Source organism: Solanum lycopersicum, chromosome 10, assembly GCF_036512215.1.
Source record: "Solanum lycopersicum chromosome 10, SLM_r2.1".
In the NCBI taxonomy this organism is placed as follows: Eukaryota; Viridiplantae; Streptophyta; class Magnoliopsida; order Solanales; family Solanaceae; genus Solanum; species Solanum lycopersicum.
This window is the reverse complement of record NC_090809.1, coordinates 55601543-55626840: the sequence shown is the minus strand read 5'-3', so window position 1 is coordinate 55626840 and position 25298 is coordinate 55601543. Positions and strand designations below refer to the sequence as shown.

Genomic DNA, 25298 nt, shown 5'->3' with positions numbered 1-25298 from the left:
TTCGGCAATCCAACCCTATATAACCCATTATCAACCAAACCCATGTGTTGGTTCGTGCGAGGGAGTCCAGCGACTCTTTGGCGACATTTATTCTTCTATGGAACTCGCCTCCTCAATTCAACATCACCCTTTCAAGTTCCACTGCTTTCTAGCAACTTTCCAACTAGGCAGTCCACTTCTCAGGCAAGTAATGATACATGATTTACATAGGGGAAGATAAAGGAGAGCCAACCAGTGGAACCCCTACTTCATAGGTAGGAGAATTGTGTGAGATGATGCAGAAATTGGACTTTTAGCAGGTAAAGTTTCATCTCTAAAAAAATTGAACCAACCAGTAGTCGTACTGAAAAATCAATTAGCAGCTTCTGGGGAGACTCGAAGGAATAAAACCCCATAGGAACAGGAGTAAGGTCCTTCTGTGAATTGACATTAAGAAGAAAGAGTACAAAGCGAGAGAGAACGAAAGGAATCCTAACAGTTACAATTCTCACCACTTGAATTGCTCTATGGTCAAGTTTCAAGAATGGAGGTCTTACGATTTAATGGAGAAGATTTGAAGTCATGGTTGTTCAAGATTGAAGAATAGGCATCTCATTGAGACTCTCATTCCCTATTTATACAATCTAATATTTGTTGCATTTTTTCGGGACGCAACTTTCATATTCTATTATCTTATTAATCATATGCCATCCTCGGCTATACAGAATATTATGTTTTCTTTCCCTTCCAGCTTCTGTCTTCAAGAGCATGTGGTTTGTTCACAATCTTACTCCATAAATAATAAGTTAGTTCCTTGTGCCCTTAGATGTGCATTTCTAGGTTACTAGAGGACACAAAAGGGATATCCATTCTATTCACCTGATCTTCAACGGTGCCTAATGTTTGTTAATGTTAATTTCTTTATAACCCAGCCATACTTCACCAATCCATGTGATCACTTAGACATTATTAAGGTTGTTACAATTTCCATCTTTTGGAGATTCAATAACTATCTTCCCTTCATCATCACTTGCAACTGCAATATCCTTACCTATAGCTCCAATTTAATTACCTACAACTCTAGTTCAACTTTTCAACATTCTTCAAATCTATCATTCTTGATTTATAATCGCCTTTAATGTCCAACATCACGTACAAATGATTCAAATCTTAAACTGACCTTTAGCCCACTAGGGACTTGTCTTTCACTTATCCACCGATTGCATTTCGAACAGGTATTCAGTCCAGTCGTAATCCCTATCCGCAATATACTTGTTTGAGCTTTCATAGTTTATCATCATTGTATAATCTTTGTCTTCTATTTTTATCCCTGAGTCCACCACTGATGTTCTATGTCATTCTGAATGGAAACATGCTATGATCGAAGAGGTCAAACTTTGTTGTTCAGCATCTTAAACTAGCCATCCCTTAGAAGGTATTATTAATAGATCTCAATTCCTAATGAAATTGATGTAGCAGTAGCTTGGAACCCAGAGTTTTTACTTGATCTAGGATATGTGATGTACTTTTTTTATATGAAAGTGGCACTAGGAAGCTTATTCCTTTACCTCTAGGTAAATCACTTGTTGGTTGTCGGTGGTTGTATCCGGTCAAAGTTGATTCTGATGGTCAAATTGGTCGACTTGGAGCCCACCTTGTTATCAAAAGTTATACTCAAATATTTGACTTGATTGTAGTGATACTTCTTCCCCGTGGCTAAATGGCATTTTTTGCCTTAATATATCCTTTGGTTGTTGTTAATCATTAGTCTCTTTATTAGCTAGACATTAAGAAAATTTTATCCATTGTTATATTGCTTGGCAGATTCTGAGATCTTGTGTGCCAGTTGTGTCAATCCTATATGGTTTGCAATAGACCCCTTGAGCACAGTTCTATAAGCTCAGCATGGTCAGTCAAGAGGTTGGTATGACTCATAGTGAGGCTGATCATTTTGTATTGTATCGACATACTTATTTTAATTTGAAAGGGAGCCTTGGAGTAACTGGTAAAGTTGTTACCATGAGACTAGGAGGTCATGGGTTCAATACTTGGAAACAACCTCAGGCAGAAATGTAAGGTAAGGATATATACAATAGGCCCTTATGGTCGGGCCTTCCCCAGACCCTGCGCATAGCGAGAGACTTAGTGCACCAGGGTCCCCTTTTTATATTTCTTATTGTTTCTGCTTATAAATTGAACCAACATCTCTTCCAACATTTCAAGATGAAGGACATAGGCATGTAGAGGTATTCTCTAGACATTAAGGTCACACCTCCAAATTAAGAATTGTCATCTCAGTGTAAGTTTGCCCTAGAGATTCTTAAGGGAATAAGTATGACAAGTTGTAGACCAATTGATACTCATATGGAGTTGTAATAGTCAAATATGATAGGTTGTTACCTTACAATGCCTTCCGGATTAAAAGCAGCATGATACCAAGAGGGCATACTCAAAGTAGTTTTGACTCATCACATTCATCTTTAAATTTTTATAGAGTTCTTAAGGTGTTGCTTGGAGCCACTTACATAGTCACATTGTTTTTACTTTTAAGAATACAGTTTATTACAGGGAATAGAAAGCAAACAACTACTAATTCATAAACGGTGCTTCCTGTTGACAGCAACACACTGAATTTCAAGTCAGGGACATATATACCATATAACAACCCACAATATATAGCAGGCAATCGGAACCTGACACACCTAAAAGTGAAGTAAAATGTTGTTAGGTAAAACTAGAGATAATGAAAACCATAGAGGACATGAAACAATAATATACAACAGCAAGATTGATAAACCCTTAGAGGTGGTCCAGTGGTTACCCTTGCCAGCGAAAGCAAGGGTTTGCTTGCTGGTCGAGCTCGTCGCACTGGGCTTGCCTAATGTGGGTTACCTCTCCTATGTGGTTTGCGAGCTATTGCATAGGAGCGGGGGTTTTACCCTGTGCGCACCCAAAGGGTGGAAGCTACGGGTTTCCATTGTCATAAAAAAAGGAAGATTAGTAATAAGACTGTCAATATCACTGCAGTTGGACTCGCTAGTTTTCCAATAAAAACTCACAAACATCTCCTCTTTTGCCTATTTAATCTACCTGTTATGTTAATAACCAATGAGGCCAAGTCCAAGTAGTTAGGTTGAGACCTTGTACTAACATGTTGTGGGTTTGACTTCTACCAATGGCAAGCTAAATTTTTATATAACTTAAAGGGGATAAATGCCTACTTATGAGCAGTTGACAAGACACACTTACGGTTCCACTAAGGAAAAAAATTAGCCCACGACTAAGATTTTGCTTGGTACCATAACAAATCGTTAAAGCTCTAGGGTTTATCTGACTGTGTTCCGTTTATCGAAAGGAAAAAGAAAATCAACGTTGTTAAGATACTTGATTTATATTCTTCCTTTTCAGTTTCGAAAGCAATAATACTTTCAAGATGCGGAAACAGAAGAGATATGTTGTACTCCTAGTAATTGCACAATCAAAACAAAAAATCTACTGAAAATCAGCGATGTAGTTGTGTTACCATTGCCAAATATAATTTTTTAAAAAGGCAACTCTTTTCATCCCGTGACATGGAAGCCATATCTCGCACAAAGATGCTATAATATATCCAACTGCTATTCTCTGTATAAATGAAAAGAAATGTACAATATTCTGAACAAGTAATTGAAATGAATAGGTTACATGCATAAGTTATTCACCTTCACCTATCTATTGACCTGGGTACTAGTGAACCTTCTAACAAGAACATGAAAATTTCTTATAATAATCAAGGAAACCAGGTTAGATGCTACTATTGAAGAATCAGCATCTATCACAGAAATATCTAAATAGGAAGTTAATCCATATAGGCACTTTCACCAAAACTAAAAAGAACAACAAGAGCAATACTTCACAGCAAGTAGAGGACCAAGGGGCACAAGCGAAAGCAATTTTTGAAAAGTCTAAGTAAGGAAGACCGAAGACTTACGGACCACTTAGGAAGGATAATAAACATAGATACAAAGCAAAAGAAGTTGTAGGAGGCAATGCGACGACAGTCATCTCAACTGGCAATGCTAGTATGAAACAACACTAATCTTGTAGCTAATCTAGTCATCTCATACCAGGGTAGCAAAAAGCAAAACAAATAATATCAGAGTTACCAGTAAAATTCCCATCCATCTTATTCTTTCAATATCTACACCATAGGTTAAACCAGAGTTCCATGCAAGTAATCCCCAGAAACGAAACAAATGTGGATTCAGTAACAACAAGTTCAGATATCATACAAGAAAATGATATACTATGAACAAAATTAGAATACAGAAGTAGTGTTAGAATCTTGTAAATATTCTAGGATCTTGTAAATATAGTATAACTTTATTTTCTCCTGAAATTATGTAGTTTGATTCTCTTTTTTTTGTTTCTTAGAATATGTAAACTTAGCTATTTAAACCCCAAGACTTGAAGGAATAATTAAGCTGAGGTTTTCTTGATTCTCTAATCATTTCTTACTTTCGGAGATGATACAAGAACCAACGTAAAACTTAATCTTCTCTGCAACTAACAGTGTAGAAGAAACTTCTGTCCACTGTGCATCATTCTACTGACTGGAACAATTAGTCACAATTAGTCAGAATTTTAAAATTAAAAAGAAAATAATTAAATAGGAAAAAAATATATCAAAAAATATTTATAAAACCACCAAACACAATTCCTTTTGCACAAATCACTTTCAAATATAAAAGACAATAGTTCTCAAAAAGAAAATTTTATTTTTTTTACACATCGAGATTTTCCGGAAAAGATAATATAATAGAAAAAAAATAGAAACACTCCGAGTGTGTTTGGTATGAAGGAAAACATTTTGTGGAAAATGTTTTTCAATTTTCTCATGTTTTGTTGGTACTAAAGTTTTGGAAAATGTACTCATTTTCCTTAAAATTAAGGAAAATGACTTCCCTTCAAAAATTAAAGAGAATATTTTCCAAAACTCTCCTCCAATTTTAAATTAGATTTTTTTGGGAATAACAACAATTTAAAAAAAAAATATTTTTAGAATTTTATTTTTTTACCCGATCTCTGACCCCCACCCACCCACCACCGGCCACCCCCCAACCTCACCCCCTCCCCAAAAAAATAATTTTGTTTTTTAAGAATATTTTCAACTTCAAATTTTTATTTTTAGACTCCTACCCCCCAGGGCCAGAACCCCCCCTAACCACCAAAAAAATTAATTTTGTTTTTTAAAAATATTATAAAGTTCAAATTTTTATTTTTTCACTCCTACCCCCTCCCCCCCACCCCAAATAAAAATTGTTTTTAAAAAAATATTTTCAATTTTATAAATAATTTTCTACTCTAGTAAAAATAAAAGATGTCTCTCAAAAATATTTTTCATTCATAAATCAAACACTAAAAATTATTTTCGAAAAATATTTTCTACTCACCAAACCAAACATGAGAAAACAAGTCGAAAATTTACTTGTTTTCCAGAAAAATATTTTCCTTCCTACCAAACACACCCTTCATCATACACATTTCGGCTTGCACAAAATATTTATACATAACAAAAATAATAGTTTTCAACAAAAAATATTTTTTTGTATAGAAATTTTCCAAAAGATAAGCTATGACATTAGACAATGTCAGGTGGATGCGGGCGCCTCGGTTGTTATCTCTTGAGTTATGCACGCATTGTTTTGCGCTTGTGCACGACATCGTCTGATGTCGCTTGGCCGATATGCACAAGGGTTTGCCGTTGTGTGTGGGCGTGGGCCTTGGCCAATGTCGCATGACTGATGTCCGGAGGGGTATGCCAATGTAGCTTGAGCAATGCACAGGGCATGCCGTTCTGCACAGGCCTTGGCCGATGTAGCTTCTGTTATATCGCATAATAGATGCGCGCAGAGACCTGGCCTTCTGCGCGGGAATTGATAGATTTCACTTTGAAAATGTGCCCATGAGCTTGCCTTTATGTGCAGGGGTCTGTCGATGTCACTTGGGTGATGCGCACAGGGACTTGCCATTGTCACTTAGGCAATGCGCGTAGGGGCATGCATTTGTAAGCGGGCCTCGGCTAATATCGCAGGGTACTTAGCCATCTATTTGGAAACCCCTTACTTTCCAATAGAAATGTTGACCTAATTCCACACTAGATATATCATTTAACCTGTTAAAGAATGACAAAAGTCCCACATCGGTGGTTAATGAGATGGGTGGACTCCTTATAAGGCTTGAGAAATCCTCTTTATTTTGATTTAGCTTTTGGAGTGTGAGTTAGGACTAAGATCTAATTTTACATGGTATTAGAGCAGGGCCCGTCTCATCCGATGTTGGGACCCCCAAAATCAAAATTGCCCACGCACCAATTGTTAAGCACTGGACGTGAGGTAGGGTGTTAAAGAATGACAAAAGTCTCACATCGGTGGTTAATGAGATGGGTGGAATCTTTGTAAGGCTTTGGCAATCCTCCTTCCTTTGAGCTAGCTTTTGGGGTGTGAGTTAGGCCTAAGACCTAATTTCACATAACCCTTTAAGAGTATTGATTAAACAAAATTTTAAATGGAAATGTCCAGTGCCAAAGTCACTAAATGAATAAGCTGATAATCCGTAAACTAAGTAAATGTATTTTATTTGTTGGGTTACGAGCAAATGATTTTAAAGAGGATCCCCGTTCATTAGATAGAGAAGATCACTAAGATTTCACAATCCGCTGTCAAATTTATTCCAATTCAAAGAGCTCGGATCAAATCGGTATTGATATACCAATTTGATATAAAGTATCATACTTCAATTTGAATTTTGAATTGAATAGAAAATTGAAATTATATTTTCAGAGAGCACAACCTTTGTTGCCCCGAATAGAACATAAAACGACAATACAACAATAAAAGAAAAGAAAGACAGATATTATATATATCTCCACATGTGATTAAGCCATAAAAACCTTCTTTTTTATACACTTCATAATCGTATTCTACTCAAAACTCCGTAAACAAAATCTTTTTTTTTCTACGAATCATTTTTTGAACAATAAATCCGACCGTAGGCTCTTTCAGATTCACGTGTTCTAGTATTCTTGCATAATGAGACCTACTTTTTATAAAGTAGCACGATGATTCTTAATGAACTCCAATATATTAGAATTGATCCGAAATACTTGCTTCAGAAGTCCATTAAATATCTTTCACATCTCTTTATACCAATTATCATTTCATTCTATATAGAAATTACATAAGTCAGTCGGCGGCTGTTGAGCCTCAACCAATACCACCACCGGGTTTGGAGCTCTTCGGCAAACAAACACCAGAAAACCCATTATCATCAGACTTTTCATTTGTTGTCATACATCGGGAAGAAGTCTAAATTGCCGGCGAGATTCACTCATGTTTTGGTGCGCGGGAGAAAGTCCAACGACTCTCTGGATATGTTCATTCTTTTGGGAACTGACCTCCTCAATTTAACATCACCCATCAGAGTTCCACTGCTTTCTAACAACTCTCCAATTAGGTAGTTCACTTCTCCGATGAGTACTGATATATGATTTACATAGCGGAGATAAAGCATAGAATTCGTTAGGGATGATATGTCAGCATTTCAATTGGCTATGTTAGTAAGGAGTTTCTGAATACACTAAGGGCGGGAAATTTTGTTAGTGGAAGTTGGCCTCAGCCAAGTTAGATGTGTCTATTGATTGATCATGAATACACTTACATGTGTAATCATCTATTGATTGATCATGAATACACTTACATGTTTCTCAGTTACAATCTTCTTCTAAATTCTCCTCCCCCATTTGTCTCAATTACATTTCACTCGAATTACTCTGTAGAGTTCCCATTTTAGCATAGAATTCTTGATTTTACAGTTGAGCTCATAGAATTCTGTTAATAGTGGTATAAGAGCTATTGAATCAGTGGCATCAATAGCGAAGGGAACTAAGGCAATTGAAGAACCAACAAGTGGAACCCCTAATTCACAGGTAGGAGAATTGTGTGAGATGATGCAGAAATTGGAGTTTTAGAATGTAAAGTTTTATCTCTGGAAAAATTGGACCAACTAGTAGATCAATTAGCAGCTCCTGGGGAGACTCTAAGGAATAAAACCCCATAGGAACAGGAATAAGGTCCTTCTTATAATTTCCAATAAGAAGAAAGATTATAAAGGGAGAGATAGAGGAGTCCTAACAATTAATTTCACCAATCGAATTGCTTTACGGTCAAGAATAAAATTGTCAAAAATGGTCCGTCCATCCCCATACGGCCCAAGACTTGCGGGCTATGAAATTTGATGGGCTAGGCAGGACGACACTTCATTTAGAAGGGCCTGTAAATGCTCAACCTAACCCAACCCTAGAAGGGCCGCGTGTTTGGGCGGGCTAGCCTTTTTTTTCAAACTTAAAATTCTATAGCATCAAGAAAATGAGAAAAATTTTAAATGAAAAATGGCAAACAATGGTGTTGTTTCAATTTTAATAGAAAAATATCTAGTATGATTAGCATGTATCTAATACTAGATAAGTGAAATACATGTATCTGTTGTAATGTGTTCCAAATATGCGAGCGAGATAGGAGAGTGGCGAGTGAGATGGGTGGGAGGTGAGGGCGCAGGATTTGTACTCTATATCCTAAATACATGTGAATCTACTTGGATACAGTGTATATAGAAAAAATTACACATTGTGTGAGTCTATGTATCTCGAGATAAATGTATCTAACACAAAAATCAAATAAGATTCGTAATATTACAACACAATGTTCATCTAAGTAATTAGCTCATCACTAGTGAGATCTTTGTAATTTACCCTCGCATAAATAGTTTTTGCCCATGAGCCGACCCCATTCTGGCCTCGATAAGCCTCAAGGGGTAAGGGCTTATATGGGTTGAGCTTATAAGTGTTAGTTTTAAATGCGCTTGAAAAATTATATCCAACCCTACCCCAATAATGGATTGGGTTAGACAAGCCTCATGGGCTAAGCCAATTTTGACGGCTCTAGTCAAGAATGGAGGTCTTGCGATTTAATAGAGAAGATCTAAGGTCATGGTTGTTCAAGATTAAATGAATAGTCACCCTCATTGAGACTCTCATTCCCTAAACATACAATCTCATATTTTGTTGTATTTTTTGGGGATGCAATTTTCATATTCTATTATCTTATTAATCATATGTCATCCTCGGCTATCCAAAAGATAATATTTTCTTTCCCTTCCATCTTGTGTTTCTGAGAGCATGTGGTTTGTTAACAAACTTACTCTTGAAATAATAAGATAGTTCTTTGTGCCATTAGATGAGCATTTCTACTTTACTAGAGGACACAAAAAGGAATCGATGCTAATCACTTGATCTTCAACAATGTCTTATGTTTGTTGGTGTTACTTTTTTCCAAACCAAACCATACATCACCAATCCATATGATCACTTATAAATTTTTAATGTTGTTACTAATTCCATCTTTTGGAGATTCAATAACTATCTTCCCCTCATCTTTACCCACAACTCCAATTCCCTTACCTATAACTCATTTTCAATCACCTAAAATCATAGTTCAACTTTTCAATCTTCTACAACTCCACCATTATTGATTTATCATCGACTTCAATGTCCAACATCACGTATAGATGATTCAAGTCTTAACTTGAATCTTTTGCCTTCTAGGGACTAGTCTTTCACCAGTCCATTGATTGCATTTCGAAAAGGTATTCAATCCACTCTTAATCCCTATCCCCATTATACTTGTTTGAGCTATAATAGTGTATTATCGCTTCATTATGACTTTGGGTAATCTCTGTCCTCTATTTATATCCTTGAGTTCGCAAGTGAAGCGTTATGTCATTGTGAATGGCGACATGCTATCATTGAAGAGATATATTTTTTTTTCATGCTAGTGGCACTTGGAAGTTTATTCCTCTACCTCCTGGTAAATCACTTGATAGTTGTCGGTGGTGGTATCCTGTCAAAGTTGATTCACATGGTCAAATTGTTCGACTTAAAGCCTACCTTGTTATCAAAGGTTATACTCAAATATGTGGACTTGATCATAGTGATACTATCTCTCCGTAGCTAAAATAACATTTTTGGCCTTCATATATCCATGATTGTTGTTAATAATTGGCCTCTTTATTAGCTAGACTTAACAAAGTTTTTATCGATCATAATATGGCCTTCTGAGGTCTTGTATGCTAGTTGTGTTGATCCTACATGGTTTGAGATAGTCCCCTTGAGAATAGTTTGATAAGTTTAGCACCGTCATTCAAGTGGTTGGTATGACTTATTTGGAGGCTGAACATCTTGTATTTTATCAACATACTTATAATTTGAAGGGGAGTTTTAGGATAATTGGTAATGTTACTACCATTAGAACAGGAGGTCACGAATTCAAAATTTGAAAACAACCTCAGGTAGAAATACAAGGTAAGGCTGCCTACAATAGGCACTTATTAGAGGTCCCTTCCCAGACCCTGCACATTGCAACATTGAGGTCACACCTCCAAATTAGGAATTGTCATCTCACAGTGTAAGTTTGCTTTAGATATTCTTAAGGAGATAAGTATGAAAAGTTGTATACTCATTGATACTAATATTGACTTGTAATAGAAAAATATGATAGAACCATTGACACTTTCATCTACCCGAACATTAAACTTCTACCAAGATAAGAGAAATCGTTTAGTGAACGCTAGTTATTAAGGTCAATTATGTCAGAGTTACTTGACTTGACATTTGTCTTTCTTGCGAGTGTTGTAATGCAGTTATGGAATCTCCACGCAATTATCATTGGGATGCAATTGTTCGTCTTCTCCAATTCATAAAATCATAGCAAATAATTGCATTTTCAACGATCGTGATATGACTCCACAATTAGTGGAGAAAAATGATAATTGTTGTAGGGAAACTGCTCCTCTACAACAATAGAATGAACGATTTATGGAACAACTACTCTTTTACTTCTCTTCTTTCTCCAGAATATGTTAACTATTAGATTACAAGTACTTATACTAGTTCTAAGGTTCCACAAAATTTGAACGGAAAATTAGTTAAAACTCTTTCCTGAAATGAACAATTTCTTTTTTATCAAATCTCTAGAACTATTTTTTAACTTCCTACCAGCTCAACTACTTCTGTTAATAGTTAACAACTATAGATAAAAACAATTAGAATTGACGTCATGAGAAGATTCTTGAACACACAAATGTTGATGGGGTAGGATCACTTTTAGATTAGCGGTCTATATTTAGATATTGTGCTCCGATAGGAGTTAATGTGGAATCTTAGAAAAGTAAGGACGAATGCAATGGCTCAATCTACTGCAAAATTTGAATACCGAGCAATGGTTATGATAACTTGAGAACTAATTATATTAACTAATTGGTCAAAGAATTGAAGTTTGAAGTAATCAATCCAATGGATCTTAAGTGCAATAACCAGGCTACTCTTCATATAGTATCAAGTATGATCTTTCATGAGAGAAGTAAACACATTGAGATGAATTGTCACTTCAACAACAACAAGAGACAAAGTCAAACCCATAAGTAGGATCTAAGAAGGGTTAGAGTGTATGCAAACCTTACTTCTACCTCCTTGGAAAATTTCAAGAAGACCCTCTATTTAGAGAAAAAAAACTCGTAGGAGACATGTCACAAAATAAGTGAGTCAAATGATCAACTTGTTGATATATTCACCAAGTGCCTAATTGGTTCTCGCATTACCTACATTTGTAACAACCTTGGTACATTGATTTATAAGCACCAGTTTTAGGGGGAGTTTTAGAATTTCATAGATATTCTAGAGTATTCTACGATGCAGTAAATATTGTATATCTTATTTTACTCCTATAATTATGTAGTTTGATTCTCTATTCCTTTTTAGGATATGTACACTTAAATATTTAAACTCTAATGGCTCGAGGGAATAATTAGTTTCTCTTAATTCTCCTTTCGGTTGTCTTACTTCTTAATAAAAGAAAAGGTCATCAATAACAAAGCGGGAAAGCCCTTCATCCACACAACAAAAACATAGAATTCAACAATCTGTATCCTAGTTAAACTCCAATGACTATTTTCTGCTGATGCTTTTCCTCTCAGGAATAAAACTATAGTACCTTAACGCTGAACAGTCTTCTCGTTGAACTTAACCTACCTGTAAATTTACATTCTTGTAGATTAAACATATCTTTTTATTCATGTTGTTAGTTGTCCATTGTGAAAGGCCTGTAAACTTACCTGGTTTATTTGACTAACTGAAGCTAACCGAGCTCGAGAGATTTTTTTATGTGCAACTCCTATATTGTACAGAAGTTTATGGACCAAGGAAATGCCAGACATAGACGAGCTAGCTGGTCTTTTGAATGTGCAAGTTCTCAAGAAGAAAATTGTTCCATCATTGAACTTCGTTTCATTTGTAAGAACCTGAGCAATATCCTATCTAGTATATCACAAAATTAAAACAGACTCGTTTGTTGCAAAGTATGGGGTATAGAAGATCCATTTCAATAGACATATTTTCAGGCTTATAGTTGCAGAATATTTTTATGCGGTCGACACTAGTAGTGAGCCATAATATTGATTTGAGATATGCCAGCACACAAAATTACCTTGAAGGGAAATCCCAAGGATAAAAAGTTTAAAGGTCCTAATCACACTTTCAAGGTTGCCCCAGGTCCGTCTAAAACTACCTGTAGTTTTGAAAGAGGATAAGGTTCAGAAAGTGCTAAGAGCAACAACCACCTAGAGACAGGCATGACCTTACTCAAATGATTTATTTATAAATGACAACACATAGTACAAAATATCATAATGCAAGTCTGAGCACTATGCATCATAAGCCTATATCTTTCATTATGATTGAGTTTATGTCCACGATTTTATCTTAAGATCAAAGTATAGATACCGTATTTACAGTTTCCAGGGGAAGTCCAACAACAAAGAGGAAGAAAGGCATTATAAAGTCTGTCAAGCGGACACCATTCCATTGAAAGTGAGCAATGCTCGGAAAAACAAAACCATCGTAATCCACAAACATCATAAGTTGAAAGCACCAAGCAAAATAATAGATTGGGTGAAATTTCTACAAGGAGAATAAAAAGAGAAGAACTGTCACAACCCAATCCACTTAAGCAATGACCGGCACTCAGTAGGTCTAAGCTTACTGAGCAGGCCTGGACCATATTTCACGTTTAAAATTCGACAGAGTTTTCTTAGTATTAGGAGCAATCCATAAATTTAAAACTTGTCAGCATTGAATAAACATCAATGCGACCTACTACAATAGCAACATAATAAGTCTAAGAGACTATCAAAATCGAAAGACAGTGACTTCCACAAAACTTTAGAAGTTCTAAGTCACCTCTTTACCAACACAAACCAAATTTACAAGACTAACTCAAGAAGCTTCGGTATAAGCAGAAACTTAGTCATGCATATGTTGTGCACCATATGCATGATCAAGACCTTGCAGAAATCAGAGAGGATTGATCTTTCTCCTTCTTCGTTTAATCCTGTAATGTTATAAGCTTCCTACTAAGCGCAGGTCATGGCTTAAGTGGATTGGATCGTGAGAAGAACTCTGTTGCCTTAATATAAACATGGACAAGGTAGTTATCAAAATCATCATTAAAGAAACTAAGCAAGCAATCCAAATCTTAAAGCAAGGAGCTTAGTAGTTAAAGAAGCATCTTTACAATGAACATTGTGAATCAATATTTATAGGGACAGGTGCAAGTGATTTTAGTTGTTATGAGCACGAATAAAATAATCTAAAGGGTTATGAAACTTAGAGAGGTGGCCATATCTTTTTTGTGAATGTGGTTTCGAGGATTCATTTCAAAGATTGCTTTGAGATAGATACTTAGTTGACTCTTTCTCTAGAACCACGAGATCATGAGATACAAAAGGGGATCAAAATGTCCCATCAACAAAGTTCTTGCTTTCTGCTAAATTTCTCTACCATTTTCTTCTCTCCATTTTGGCCAATATGAGTTCACATTGTACTAGCAATTTTATCGGGACTTCCTTTTCTTGGTTAATCAAGTAAAACTAGCAATACATTACATGCTTGATTAACCAGTGTAAAACTGAACTTCACTTATTCACTACTTACGCCTTCTCAATAGCAAGAATTCCGATACTAGATATGGAAACTTAAAATCATGTAATGTATAATTATGTGCTAAGAGATACCTCTGCCCCAGCAAACGCTATAACATTTTCCAAAGCTGCATAATCACATGCTTTCGGATCCAAACCTACCTATTACGTCAATCGTTCTTCCTCAAAGGGAAACCGAAGCACACTCTTCAATATACTTCGTTGCTAACTCACTCAACTTTAAACAAATTTAGGGGAGAATGAAAGATAAAAACCATTTTTCTTCTGCCAAGAAGAATTTTAAAAGCATAAAAAGACAGAAAGAGAAGTCGTGGACTATACCAATTCCAGGTTCCTATATTCCCGAAAACATAAATAAAGGAAAATCAATTTAATCTGTTTCCTCAAAAAATCTAGGCGGAATCTTGATATGTTATCTCATTAGTAAACAAAATATATTGAATGAAGGTAGAAATTAATTTTGCTTACAAAAACGTAGAGGCCTCAAAAGACATCGAGAGAAACAACACGAGAAGAAGGTATGGTAGTTTTCCTTTCAGTTGCTTCACTTTTTCGCTCACCTAGCACCACCTTCCTGCCGTTATAGCTCACTAATAACAACTCATTTTCTTCCATTGTTGAGCTCTCAACTCAACCCTCCCATAAAGCAGTATGAGATATATATTGAAGATGGAGAAGAAGAGTAGTTTATGCTTGTTTGTGATCCGTTTGCGACAAGGGTGGGGCCAATATTTGATCAACCACTATTCATTTATGACTTAATATCCATTTATTACTCCTATTTTTAAGAAATGGTATATAATAGCAAATGGGGAACCCATCGGTGGCCTCCTAAGCTTGGCATCAACTTTCACTTAGACACCTTAACTAGACTTTATTCATTTTAGACACCTTATGTCACTCCTTGTTATGTCATTTTGATACTTTTTGCTGAGTTGTCATATTGTGTGTGTTACACTGTTCTTGAGCGCATGAAAAGTTTAAATATTGAACATTTTTACTTTTTTTTGTTTCTTCTTCTTCCTTCTCTCTCCTTCCAACACCTCCTCCATTATCCACCATTGTATCCAACCTTCTCCCCCCTAATTTTCTCACCATTCTATTGTCATAAACATTGCCAAAATTATTCAAAAATTTTGTCAAAGAAGAAAAAAACTGAATTAGGCCGTGATTCTGGATGTTTTGATAGTGGTGCATATCATTTTAATGCTCACATCTAGGATCTAGCCATATTAATCTTCTAAGATCCTTTTCCTTTTTTGTCCTTCAATATGCAATTTTACCTCTAAGAAAGCAAAAATTATCTGGTCCTAATAATGTTGACTATCTCGTCAAAAAGAAAAAAATGATGAAATCTGTTGAAAGACAATTAGGTCAAAAAGGCCACTTCTTTTATGGAGAAAGTTAAGTTGGTGCATCCCCTAATTCATTTATTTATAAAAAAGATAGAAGCGGAGGTGAAGATTATCAAGACCTGATGATAGTAAAAATAGATAAAGTACTTTTGATTCCATTACCTTCCATAATTTTATCAAATTTGAAAATATGTTCATGGTGGTAAGAGAAGGAGAGCTGGAGAAGGAGAGATGAAGATGGTGAGAAATAAAATATGTTTTTATTTGTAGTACATTTATTGTTAATTATTTTTGGTATTTATGCCACATGTCTTCAGGAATTTGTTGCTTTGACACATCATAGGCGAGTGTATTACACTCTCCTCAGTGTTTTTGCTGATTATAAAAAAAAGTGCCAAAATGACATAGTAGGCATCTACATAAGGTGTTTAAAATGAACAAAAGGTGGTTAAGGTGTCTAAATGAAAGTTTGTGCCAAATTTAGGTGGCTAAAATTATTAATTCAAATTAAACGATATAATTATAGTTTGATCTAATTGTAACTCATAGCAAATTGTTGTTATTTGGCCTCCTGGTGAATTTCGCTCGTCACTCTCGTTCTCACCCTCGCTTCTCTCGCTTTTTATACAAAAGCAAATGTATAAAATGTGCTTGTATCTGTATAAAAAGAGAAAAAATTGTAAAAATACATATATTTCGTTCCCCTCTCCCAAATCTCGCCCGTCACCCTCGCCTCTTTCGTTTATACAAACAGAAAACAAATGTATAAATTGTGTTTCTGTTTGTATAAAACGAGAGAAAAATGTATGTATACATGCAAATACATATAGTTTCGTACTATGCACTTATAATTATACAATACAAATACTCTACTATCCAGTTTTCTTTTGTCTTTCTCTTTCTCGTTTTATACAAACATATATTATACAATTGATCTTTTGTATATGTATATTGAAACAGAAAGTTTTTATGTACAACTGCTTTCTTTTGATATGTACCGCGAAATATAAATATTTATGTTTGCTATGGAGGGCAATTATCCAAACTATAAATATAACTTACAAATATGATTTTTGTGTGTGTTATATGTGAAAGTATTTCTTTATTTTTTAACCAGAAGCCTTCCGATAAACACTTTGTTATAACTTATTCACTACGTCATATCTCGTAGATACATAAAAATGTAAATCATGTAATCCTTTTCTTAGCAAGCTGGAATGGACGAGTTCATGACTGCATAGCAAATGAAGGTCAAATTTAATTGTATTTTACCATTCAAACATGTCTCGCAGGCCTCTCCCTCAATATCATTATATATTATTAAAAATGGAAAGTTCGAAAGATGAAAAGTTAGAATACCATTTTACCCTAAATTAAATCTAACATTTAATTAATTAAATGTTAAATAATGATATTTTAATTATTTTTTGAAAAGTAAATTATTTATTAGAAAGGTAATATAAAAGAACAAGAGTCAATTAGGATCTCTAGAATTTCAAGAGTCATAAGCAATTGGTAAAATAATTAAAATTGAACAATTGTTCTTAAATAAGTATACAAATACGAAGAGTTACCGCTAAATCAATATATAACATTACTAAATACGAATTTGTCTTCCTGGGTTCTTCCACTGGCCAATCTACCTAGTAAAGTTCCTTTCTTTTCTCTAATTTCCCATCTTCTATTGTTTGTTAGTAAGATTTAGATCATTAATATAAAAAAATTGAATTAGTGTATCTATGATTTCAGATTAACATAGAGTATATAGCAAATTTGATATCTTCATATTTAGACACTGAATTTTTTTTTTGAGGAAGATGAATTCATAAGATCAGAAATATCAAATATGACTTCATCCTACAATGATTAAGTTTGATTACCTTGTATTAAATGAATAAAATGACATTTTGTGTTTTTTTATTAATTATATTTCAAAGGTTTGGTTCGTTGTTTTAAAGTTAGGCACAAGATCAAATCTAATATTATAATATTTAGTTTCACCCTTGTTTTTTTAAAAAAAGAAAATAGTAAGCTGGATTCATTGAGGTTATGTTTGGTATTACATTTTAAAATAATATTTATTTTACTTAAAAGAGTTTTTACTTAGAGTAACTTTCACATATTGCAAACATAAAAATTATATATGTGTTCCATAATAAACATAAGTATGTATATTTCGCTATATATATACAAAAAAATAATTGTGTAATTTCGTTATATGTATACAAAATAAAGAAGTTGTATAATCTCCTTTGTTATACATATACAAAAGGTCAATTATATAATCTGTGTTTGTATAAAGTGAGAAAGAGAGAAAGACAAAATAAAATTGGGCAGAGAAAAATCATATTTGTATAATCATAAATGTACCAAACGAAAATATATGCATTTGTATATACAATTTTCTCTCGTTTTATACAAACACAAGCACTATGCAAACATTTATGTTTGTATAAAGTTAGAGATGCGAGAGAGTGGAGAGCGAGATCTGAGAGAGGGGATAGAGAGGAACGAAAATATATGTGTATATACAATTTTCTATCGCATTAAACAAACACAAACACATTTTATACATTTGGGTTTTTGTATACAGAAAGAGAGGTGAGTTAGAGAGCGAGATCTGGGAGAGGGGAACGAAAATATACGTCTCTATAAAATTTTCTCTCGCGTTATACAAATACAAACACATTTTATACATTTGTGTTTTGTATAAAAGTGAGAGGAGAGGGAGAGAACGAGAGTGACAAGCAAGATTCAACAGGAGAGAGGCGAAATAACAACAGTTTGATATGAGATACAATTAAATCAAACTATGGTTATAACATTTAATATGAATTAATAGTTTGTTATTATATGTAATTTTCTCTTTTACTTATTGACGTATGGGCTACACGTGCGTGCCCAGAGACTGGTCCAATAATAAATGGTACTTCCTCTACTCCAATTTATATGAAACATCTTGGATATCGACATTCAAACAAGTTCAATTTTTACCGTAAATTTTTCATATATATATTTTAAATATTTTGAATTGTTAGTTATTGTATCTTAGATTACTTTTTACGCAGTTTACAAATATATAATTTCTTTTTAAAATTTTTTATGATTTCATGAGCAAATTCTCAATCAAATTTAAACTGTTTGACTCTCAAAAAGTAAATTCATTACGTAAATTGGGGTAAAAGTAGTAGTAACAATATATTTTTCTTTCATTTCCCTTTTCTTCACACTTCGGTCTAATCCATGTATTCAAACTCAACAAATTGATAACCTTTCTCTTTAAGTAAAACATTCGTCAGATAATTAACCATAAATTACAATCATATTTGTTTGTTGTGTTAAATGCACAGATCAAGCTTAAACTAAAGAGGTTAAAAATTAAATTGATTGAATTAAAAATTCATTTGAATCATCATGTATTAAAATTATTTTGGACTTAATTAAGTGGATTAAACTGAATTGAAAATTAAGTTGAATCATGATCCATCCATTTTGACTTGCTTAATATAAACATTATTGACATACTTACGTAATTCATGAAAAGAAAAGAGATCAAATTCGCTAAAAATAAAAACCAAAAAATTATAGACCTAAAACTCGACTTGGAACTTCAGACTCAAAGACTCGGGCAAAGAGAGATGATTGGACCCAAAAATCGAGACACAAGATCCAACCCTAACACAAAATTCGAAATCCATAATCCAACACAAATACCGATCTGAAACTCGAAATCCAAACGTGATCCAAACCGGTCCTGACCTGAGATCCTCCCAGACCCCGACTAGGGATCTAAGAACCGACTCTGGCCTTTACCCGAAACACATGATGTACAATCCAACCCTGATTTGGAATTTGTGATCTGATTCCAACCTTGACCTAGGACCCAATACTCGATCCGATCTGGATCTAATCCTACTGTATATGATGAAAACTACTAGGCAATATTTGTGACTTTATGAAGACAAAAAGTGGGCTGAAGTAAGAATTAAACTAGGTTAAGTTGTCAACCATTCTAAAATGTTTAATGTTTAAATAAAACTCAACCCATAATTATCTGGGTGAGTTCTCTGTTTTTTTACTCAATTTCACACCCTAGTGAGCTGGAAATGTTTGTTTCTTTTTCTTTTGGTTAAACATTCACTATGTGATTAATAGTGAATGAATCATATAATAGAGAAACGATCATAAACACAAAGTTCTCTGGAGAAGAAAAACAAAACATGTTCTAACTTTTTTGTTGTTGTATTTGGTTTGGTAAAATACTTTAATTCCAGTCCAACAATTTGACTTATGGCTATTGTAAAACACACTTGACAAAAGCAAATTTCTTGTTCAAAAGGTTATATCATTATTTGCTTTATTTTTCCTTATTCCTCTTTGTTCCTTCTTTGTTCATGTGTTAGCGATATACTATACTGATGAAAAGGATCTCCTTAGAGCACATTCATAATATGACCATCACACACCGAACTACATTGGCAAAATTGTAAGTATATTTTTGATACCAACAACCTACAACCAACAGGGACATAATGTCGTGTAAACAACAACAAGAATACAAGGTCTAGCCAGTCATCCTGCCACAACAGGTAAAGTTACCAGATCCGACTGAAACAAACATGTCATGAAAATAATCACATAGTAAGAACACGGAAACTTAAAAAAAAAAAACCAAGTGTAGTTGTACAGCCACGCTTAATGAAGAGAAAGACCAGTGAAGAAATCACCACGAACAAGATATGAAGGTCAAACTTGACATATACAACTCTTAAATATGATAAACATTGATTCTTCTCAAAATGCAAAACTCATTGGCCCAAGGCCATCATACTGTATCACCCACCAAAGTGGGCTTCTTCATCTCTTAGTGACACTCAAACTCTCAATGGAGTCTGTCTAAAGCGGGCTTCAAGGTAAGAACCTATAAGCAGTAGGCCATTCATTATGTGCCTTCAAATATCAAGCCCATATAAGACTAGCCACAACAGGCAACATACACTCTCTAGTCTAACATCCTTTTGTGACAGGAAACAACACGACCAAACCATTACATAATGCAAAAGGCACAAGCCAAGGAATTGACTTTACATTTAAGTAAAGAGTAAAGAAGCTAAATGCACCAATGATGATAAACACGAGAAATAATATTAATCAACTATAATGGATCAAAGAAAATGGACATCAGCTACCAACATGATTTTATTTTCAATTTTTACATAGAACATAAGAAACCATGGCATAACGGAGCAAAAGAGGTTCAACTCACAAAGCCAGAAGGTGCAAGAAACAACAGTGACACACTTACTAACATAAGTTATTTATAGCATTTAGTAAAGTATATTGCAGATCCATTATCAGATATGGACGCTTAACATACTCAAATTCACTCGAATGCCCAGGCATTCTCCCTCCGGACTTCTTCCTCTTCTTCAGGAGTGAAGTCATTCTTGATGTTGAATGTCTTTCGTATCTCTTCAGGCGTCTTTCCCTTGATCATCTCTGCTACTGTCTGACATGTCAGATCCATCAAGCTCTTGATGTTCAAATAGTTGACAGCCTGTGAAAAGACAAGGCAAATGATTCAACGCAACCACAAAGGATACTTAACCTCTATACAAGCTCTCAAAATCAACATACCAAGTGAAATACTCCAAGTAGTAATAAAATGAAAAAATAGGTGGAGAAACATGGCAACGAATAGCAAAGCAGTAACAAGTATATGCAAGGAATAGTAACAACACCCATAGGATGAGATCACGTAAACACAGTAAACCTCAAATACAAGCTCTCAATAGAAAAAAGGTAAAAGAATATCTCTACAAACTTGAGAAAATTAGATATAAGAGGGAGGGTCCATTGTAAATCATTAAATGTTAATAAAAATAACTAAAAAGAAATGGAAACCTATAAGTAAGCTTTAAAAAAAGCAAAATATAACAGTTAAAAAAAACATTCAACAATTGTAAGCCACTCTACAGATTCAAAATATCCACGCAAGAACTCAAGAGGTGGAACAGAGAGGCATATCAAACATGTAAATCAAAATGTGCTGCAAACATGTCCACATAGCATTTATTTCTTAAAATAGGCAACAAACTGAAGTATGACTACATGTTCTAAAGGTAAAAATATGTTTCACTATAATTTTACAATTACAAGTATGTTTTAATTTTATTTCCAATTTTTGTGTTACAACAAATCTTATTAGTTCTTACCCATCGTTTTAAGACTATAGTACTATACTTTTGTACTAAGCAATAGAAAGTCCACTTGACCATGACAAAGGAAATTGTTTTTTTGCCAAATATAACAGACTAATAGAACCATAGAAGTAGCAGAGAAACACCATTTCATTACTTTAAATAACTACAACCAACTACAGTTTATTGTTACTACAACAAAACAACTACACATACAAATGTCCTTTGAGCCAAACAAAGCAGAAAGAATATAGAACAGATGATTTAGTTTGGGACTGAGACATAATTGATTGATTAATTTATTTGTGACCACCCTAATAAACTCAATGTGTATTACCATTAAAGCTTAAACAGGTTCAAACTAGAGGGGAAACTCAGTCTATGGAAGCGACAGCAAACATAGGCGATGTCGATAGGCAATGGTAGCCAAAAGTAAAAGGTAAATTGACAAACTACTATAGATTAACAAAATAAACAAAACCTAAAAAAATTTACCACGTTGATCACACAAAACTAATATATTCTCATCAATTTTATATGGAGATGATGCTTGACTGGGAATGGAATTTAATAAAGAAAAAGGAAATTCTAACAAATAGAAAGTACTTTCTAGTTAGAACATGTCATCGACTGTAAGAGAATGTTACTTAGGGTAAATGGAAAAATTAAAGAACTTCCAAATCTAGACACGTTTTGTTCTTTTTGGTTTTGATACAACTTTCTCTTTTACGGAAATGGTGCTACGATGTGTTCTACTTGAGTCACTGGTCTTCCATAAAAAAACCTCTAACTTCACAGGGTAGGGGATAAGATCCTAGACTCCATTTTTGAAATTACACATGGCATGGTCGGCTTTCACGCATCTCGACTAATTCCGTGGAATTAAATCTCCCATCAACAACAAATAGCAGGTGAAGCTAGAATAGATGGTACGAATCACCTAATGTTTTTTTGTCTCCACTTAGAGTTAAACCTCTACTTTTCATCCAACTATTTTTGGATAAATTAATCAAAGAATCAATAATCCTACACACTAATAATTGAACCATCAGCACATCGTAATAAAAAACACATACGAACTAAGATATGCATATAGATTTAAAAATATCCATACTAGAATGAGATTGAAAAGGGTGCTCTGATCAACTTTAACGAATTCAGCATCAAAAGTCTTGAGATCCTCTTCAGCAATCTTATCCTCAACTTTAGCAACCTCCAAATGGCGCTTGCAGTATTCAATGACCAGGGCTAAGATCTTGCTAGTAATGTTGGGAAGAGGGATGCTGGTGTCAGCGCAGTTGTCCTCTATCATATGCTTAATGGTCTGTGATTCCAGCGCCACCGCCTTATCGACCTCAAAGGTCTCTCCATCGGAGCTTCTCAAAACGATCATCTTTGAAAGAAAAATGTGAACCCATCAACAAACCCTAAACGTAGACCAAAGAAAAGAAAAAGAGGCAATAGTGAGACAACCAGGTAGGATTTGCTACTTATATTACTTTTATTAGGTGTTTGGTCAAAATCATCCTTTTATTAGAGCGTTAATATGGGTTAAACCAATTGGGCCTGTCTGATTTAACTTGTAATTTGATAGGATTGAGCTATAATTTTTTGGAATCTATTTAAGGAAAAGGTTTTTTTATCCGGCCTAAATAAGTCTATCGACTTATGAAGCTTGAGAAATATAAATAGGGCGGTCTGTGTATTAAATAAAAAAACTAAAAATAAAATATATAAAGAATATTAAAGTGTGAAAGTTTAAAATATATTTTCGGGCGCGCTACTGACCCAACGTCCAACCCCTTTCCCCAGGTGCATGACGACTTTTCTTCTCCAATTTTTCAGCTCTAAATTCTTTAAACTTCAATGATTCTTTCTCCAAACACTTAAAATCATTTATAGCATAAATATATGATAGATTCAAACCAAAATTACACTCGTACGTATAAATCAAATCGCAAGAAAACTTCAACAACACAACCAGAAGAATTCAAACGAAATCTTCAACAATATAATGTTCATGAAGAACTTAATTTCTAAACTTTTAAAGAATTAAATTCGCTGAATAAATTAATGATTGACGCGTGGGTGAACTAAAGCAATGCTATGTGATCTCACATAACTCGTAGAGATCACCCTTTGACGAAATCCACAACTAACTCAACGATCTTGATGGATCTTGCTTCTCTTCTCCTTTCTCCTCTTCTTTTCTCTTTTCTCTAAACCCAAAGCGTATTTGGTAAAAGTGTAAACTGATCTAATTTTGATTAGATGCTAACTTAATTACCAAAAAATAAATAAAATAATTGGGAAAGAGAAAGACCAAACTACCCTTTCAAAATCCGGATTGGATTTTTCTTATTCCAACAATCCAACTAGTGAAGGGCATAACTCAATCATACGATCTAGGAATCACGCAAACTCAACAACATTGGAAAGATCATTCCAAGATCTAGAAGTTATGTACGTTTGATGTTGGTCAAGACTCAACTTATTCTAACTTAATAAAATTTCCAGATTTTCATTCTTTCCAAAAATGACTATTTTCAATGATTAGCGTCTTCCTAGTTATTTCAATTTACGAGATGTTACAACTATTAGTAATTGATTTGATTTTAATTTTGAACAATAACCACTCTAAATAAACATGTATATCTATATGTACATCGAAGATCATTCATTCTTTCAAACTACTTTAGAATTGTGATATTTCATTTTATAAGCTTCCAATGAAGTGTCATATTTGTTTGCTTTCAAGGATAAGTTTTAGCCACAAGTTGATTTTTCTTTTAACTACTGCACACAGGGGAGGATTTACGTTAAACGAACTTCTTTCGTCAAAAAATTACACTATATATATGTGATTAAAAATTTAATTTATGTGTATATATACACTATTGAACCCTCTGAACACACAACAATGGCGTAGCTCAGTGGCGGTGGGGGTTCAGGAATTCGCTCTACTGCTTTCTAATTTAGGATTTATTAGTTTAATACCTAATTATAAAGTCAAATATTTACATGTTTAATCCAACCCGTTTATATCTTATTCGACTCATTTATATGTGGATATTATGTATATGATCAATTTTTTTGAACCCCCTTAATGAAAATCCTTCAACAATTGATAAAGATTGTCACTATCTAAAAATGAATCTATCACATCACAAGTATCAAATGAATCTATCCAAAATTCATAACAGTCAATAGAGATTGTCACTATCCAAAAATAGGCATGATGGCACTCGTGTATTTTCTTCAATACAAGTCCACCTAAACCTAACGAAATAGAAAAATGTGAAAAGTAAAACTAGAATAACATAAGACTGAAAAACTTATTCATACTAATATAACCTCCAAGCCTAATTGTCAGGTGTACAAACTACTAATGTATAAAATGGAAACTGAAAGATAATTACAAGTTTCAATGTCTTTATTTCTCAAATAGACCAAAGTATAAAACAACAAACAAGAGGTTCCGCCGGATGACAATGCAACCAACTACTTCTCAATGTTTACTCAGATGTAACCAGAAGAAGAACATACGCTAGTGTAGAACTGAGGAATGAGTACCAAACAATACGATACTAAATTAGTAACAAAATAAACAAGAAAAAATTAGCTAGAATACGAGTACTCCATCATCCCAACCAAACCTCCTCAAACTATGACCTGA

General features: G+C 34.1%; 1 protein-coding gene across 1 annotated transcript; it reads right to left on the bottom strand.

The window, feature by feature from the left end:
- Positions 1-20805: 20805 nt before the first annotated feature.
- On the bottom strand, positions 20806-23015 carry LOC101246572 (SKP1-like protein 1B). The gene is made up of 2 exons (XM_019216024.2): positions 22737-23015; positions 20806-20979 (listed from the first exon to the last, which is right to left on the bottom strand). The coding sequence occupies exons 1-2, from the start codon at positions 23013-23015 to the stop codon at positions 20806-20808; spliced, it is 453 nt and encodes a 150-aa protein (XP_019071569.1).
- Positions 23016-25298: the final 2283 nt, after the last annotated feature.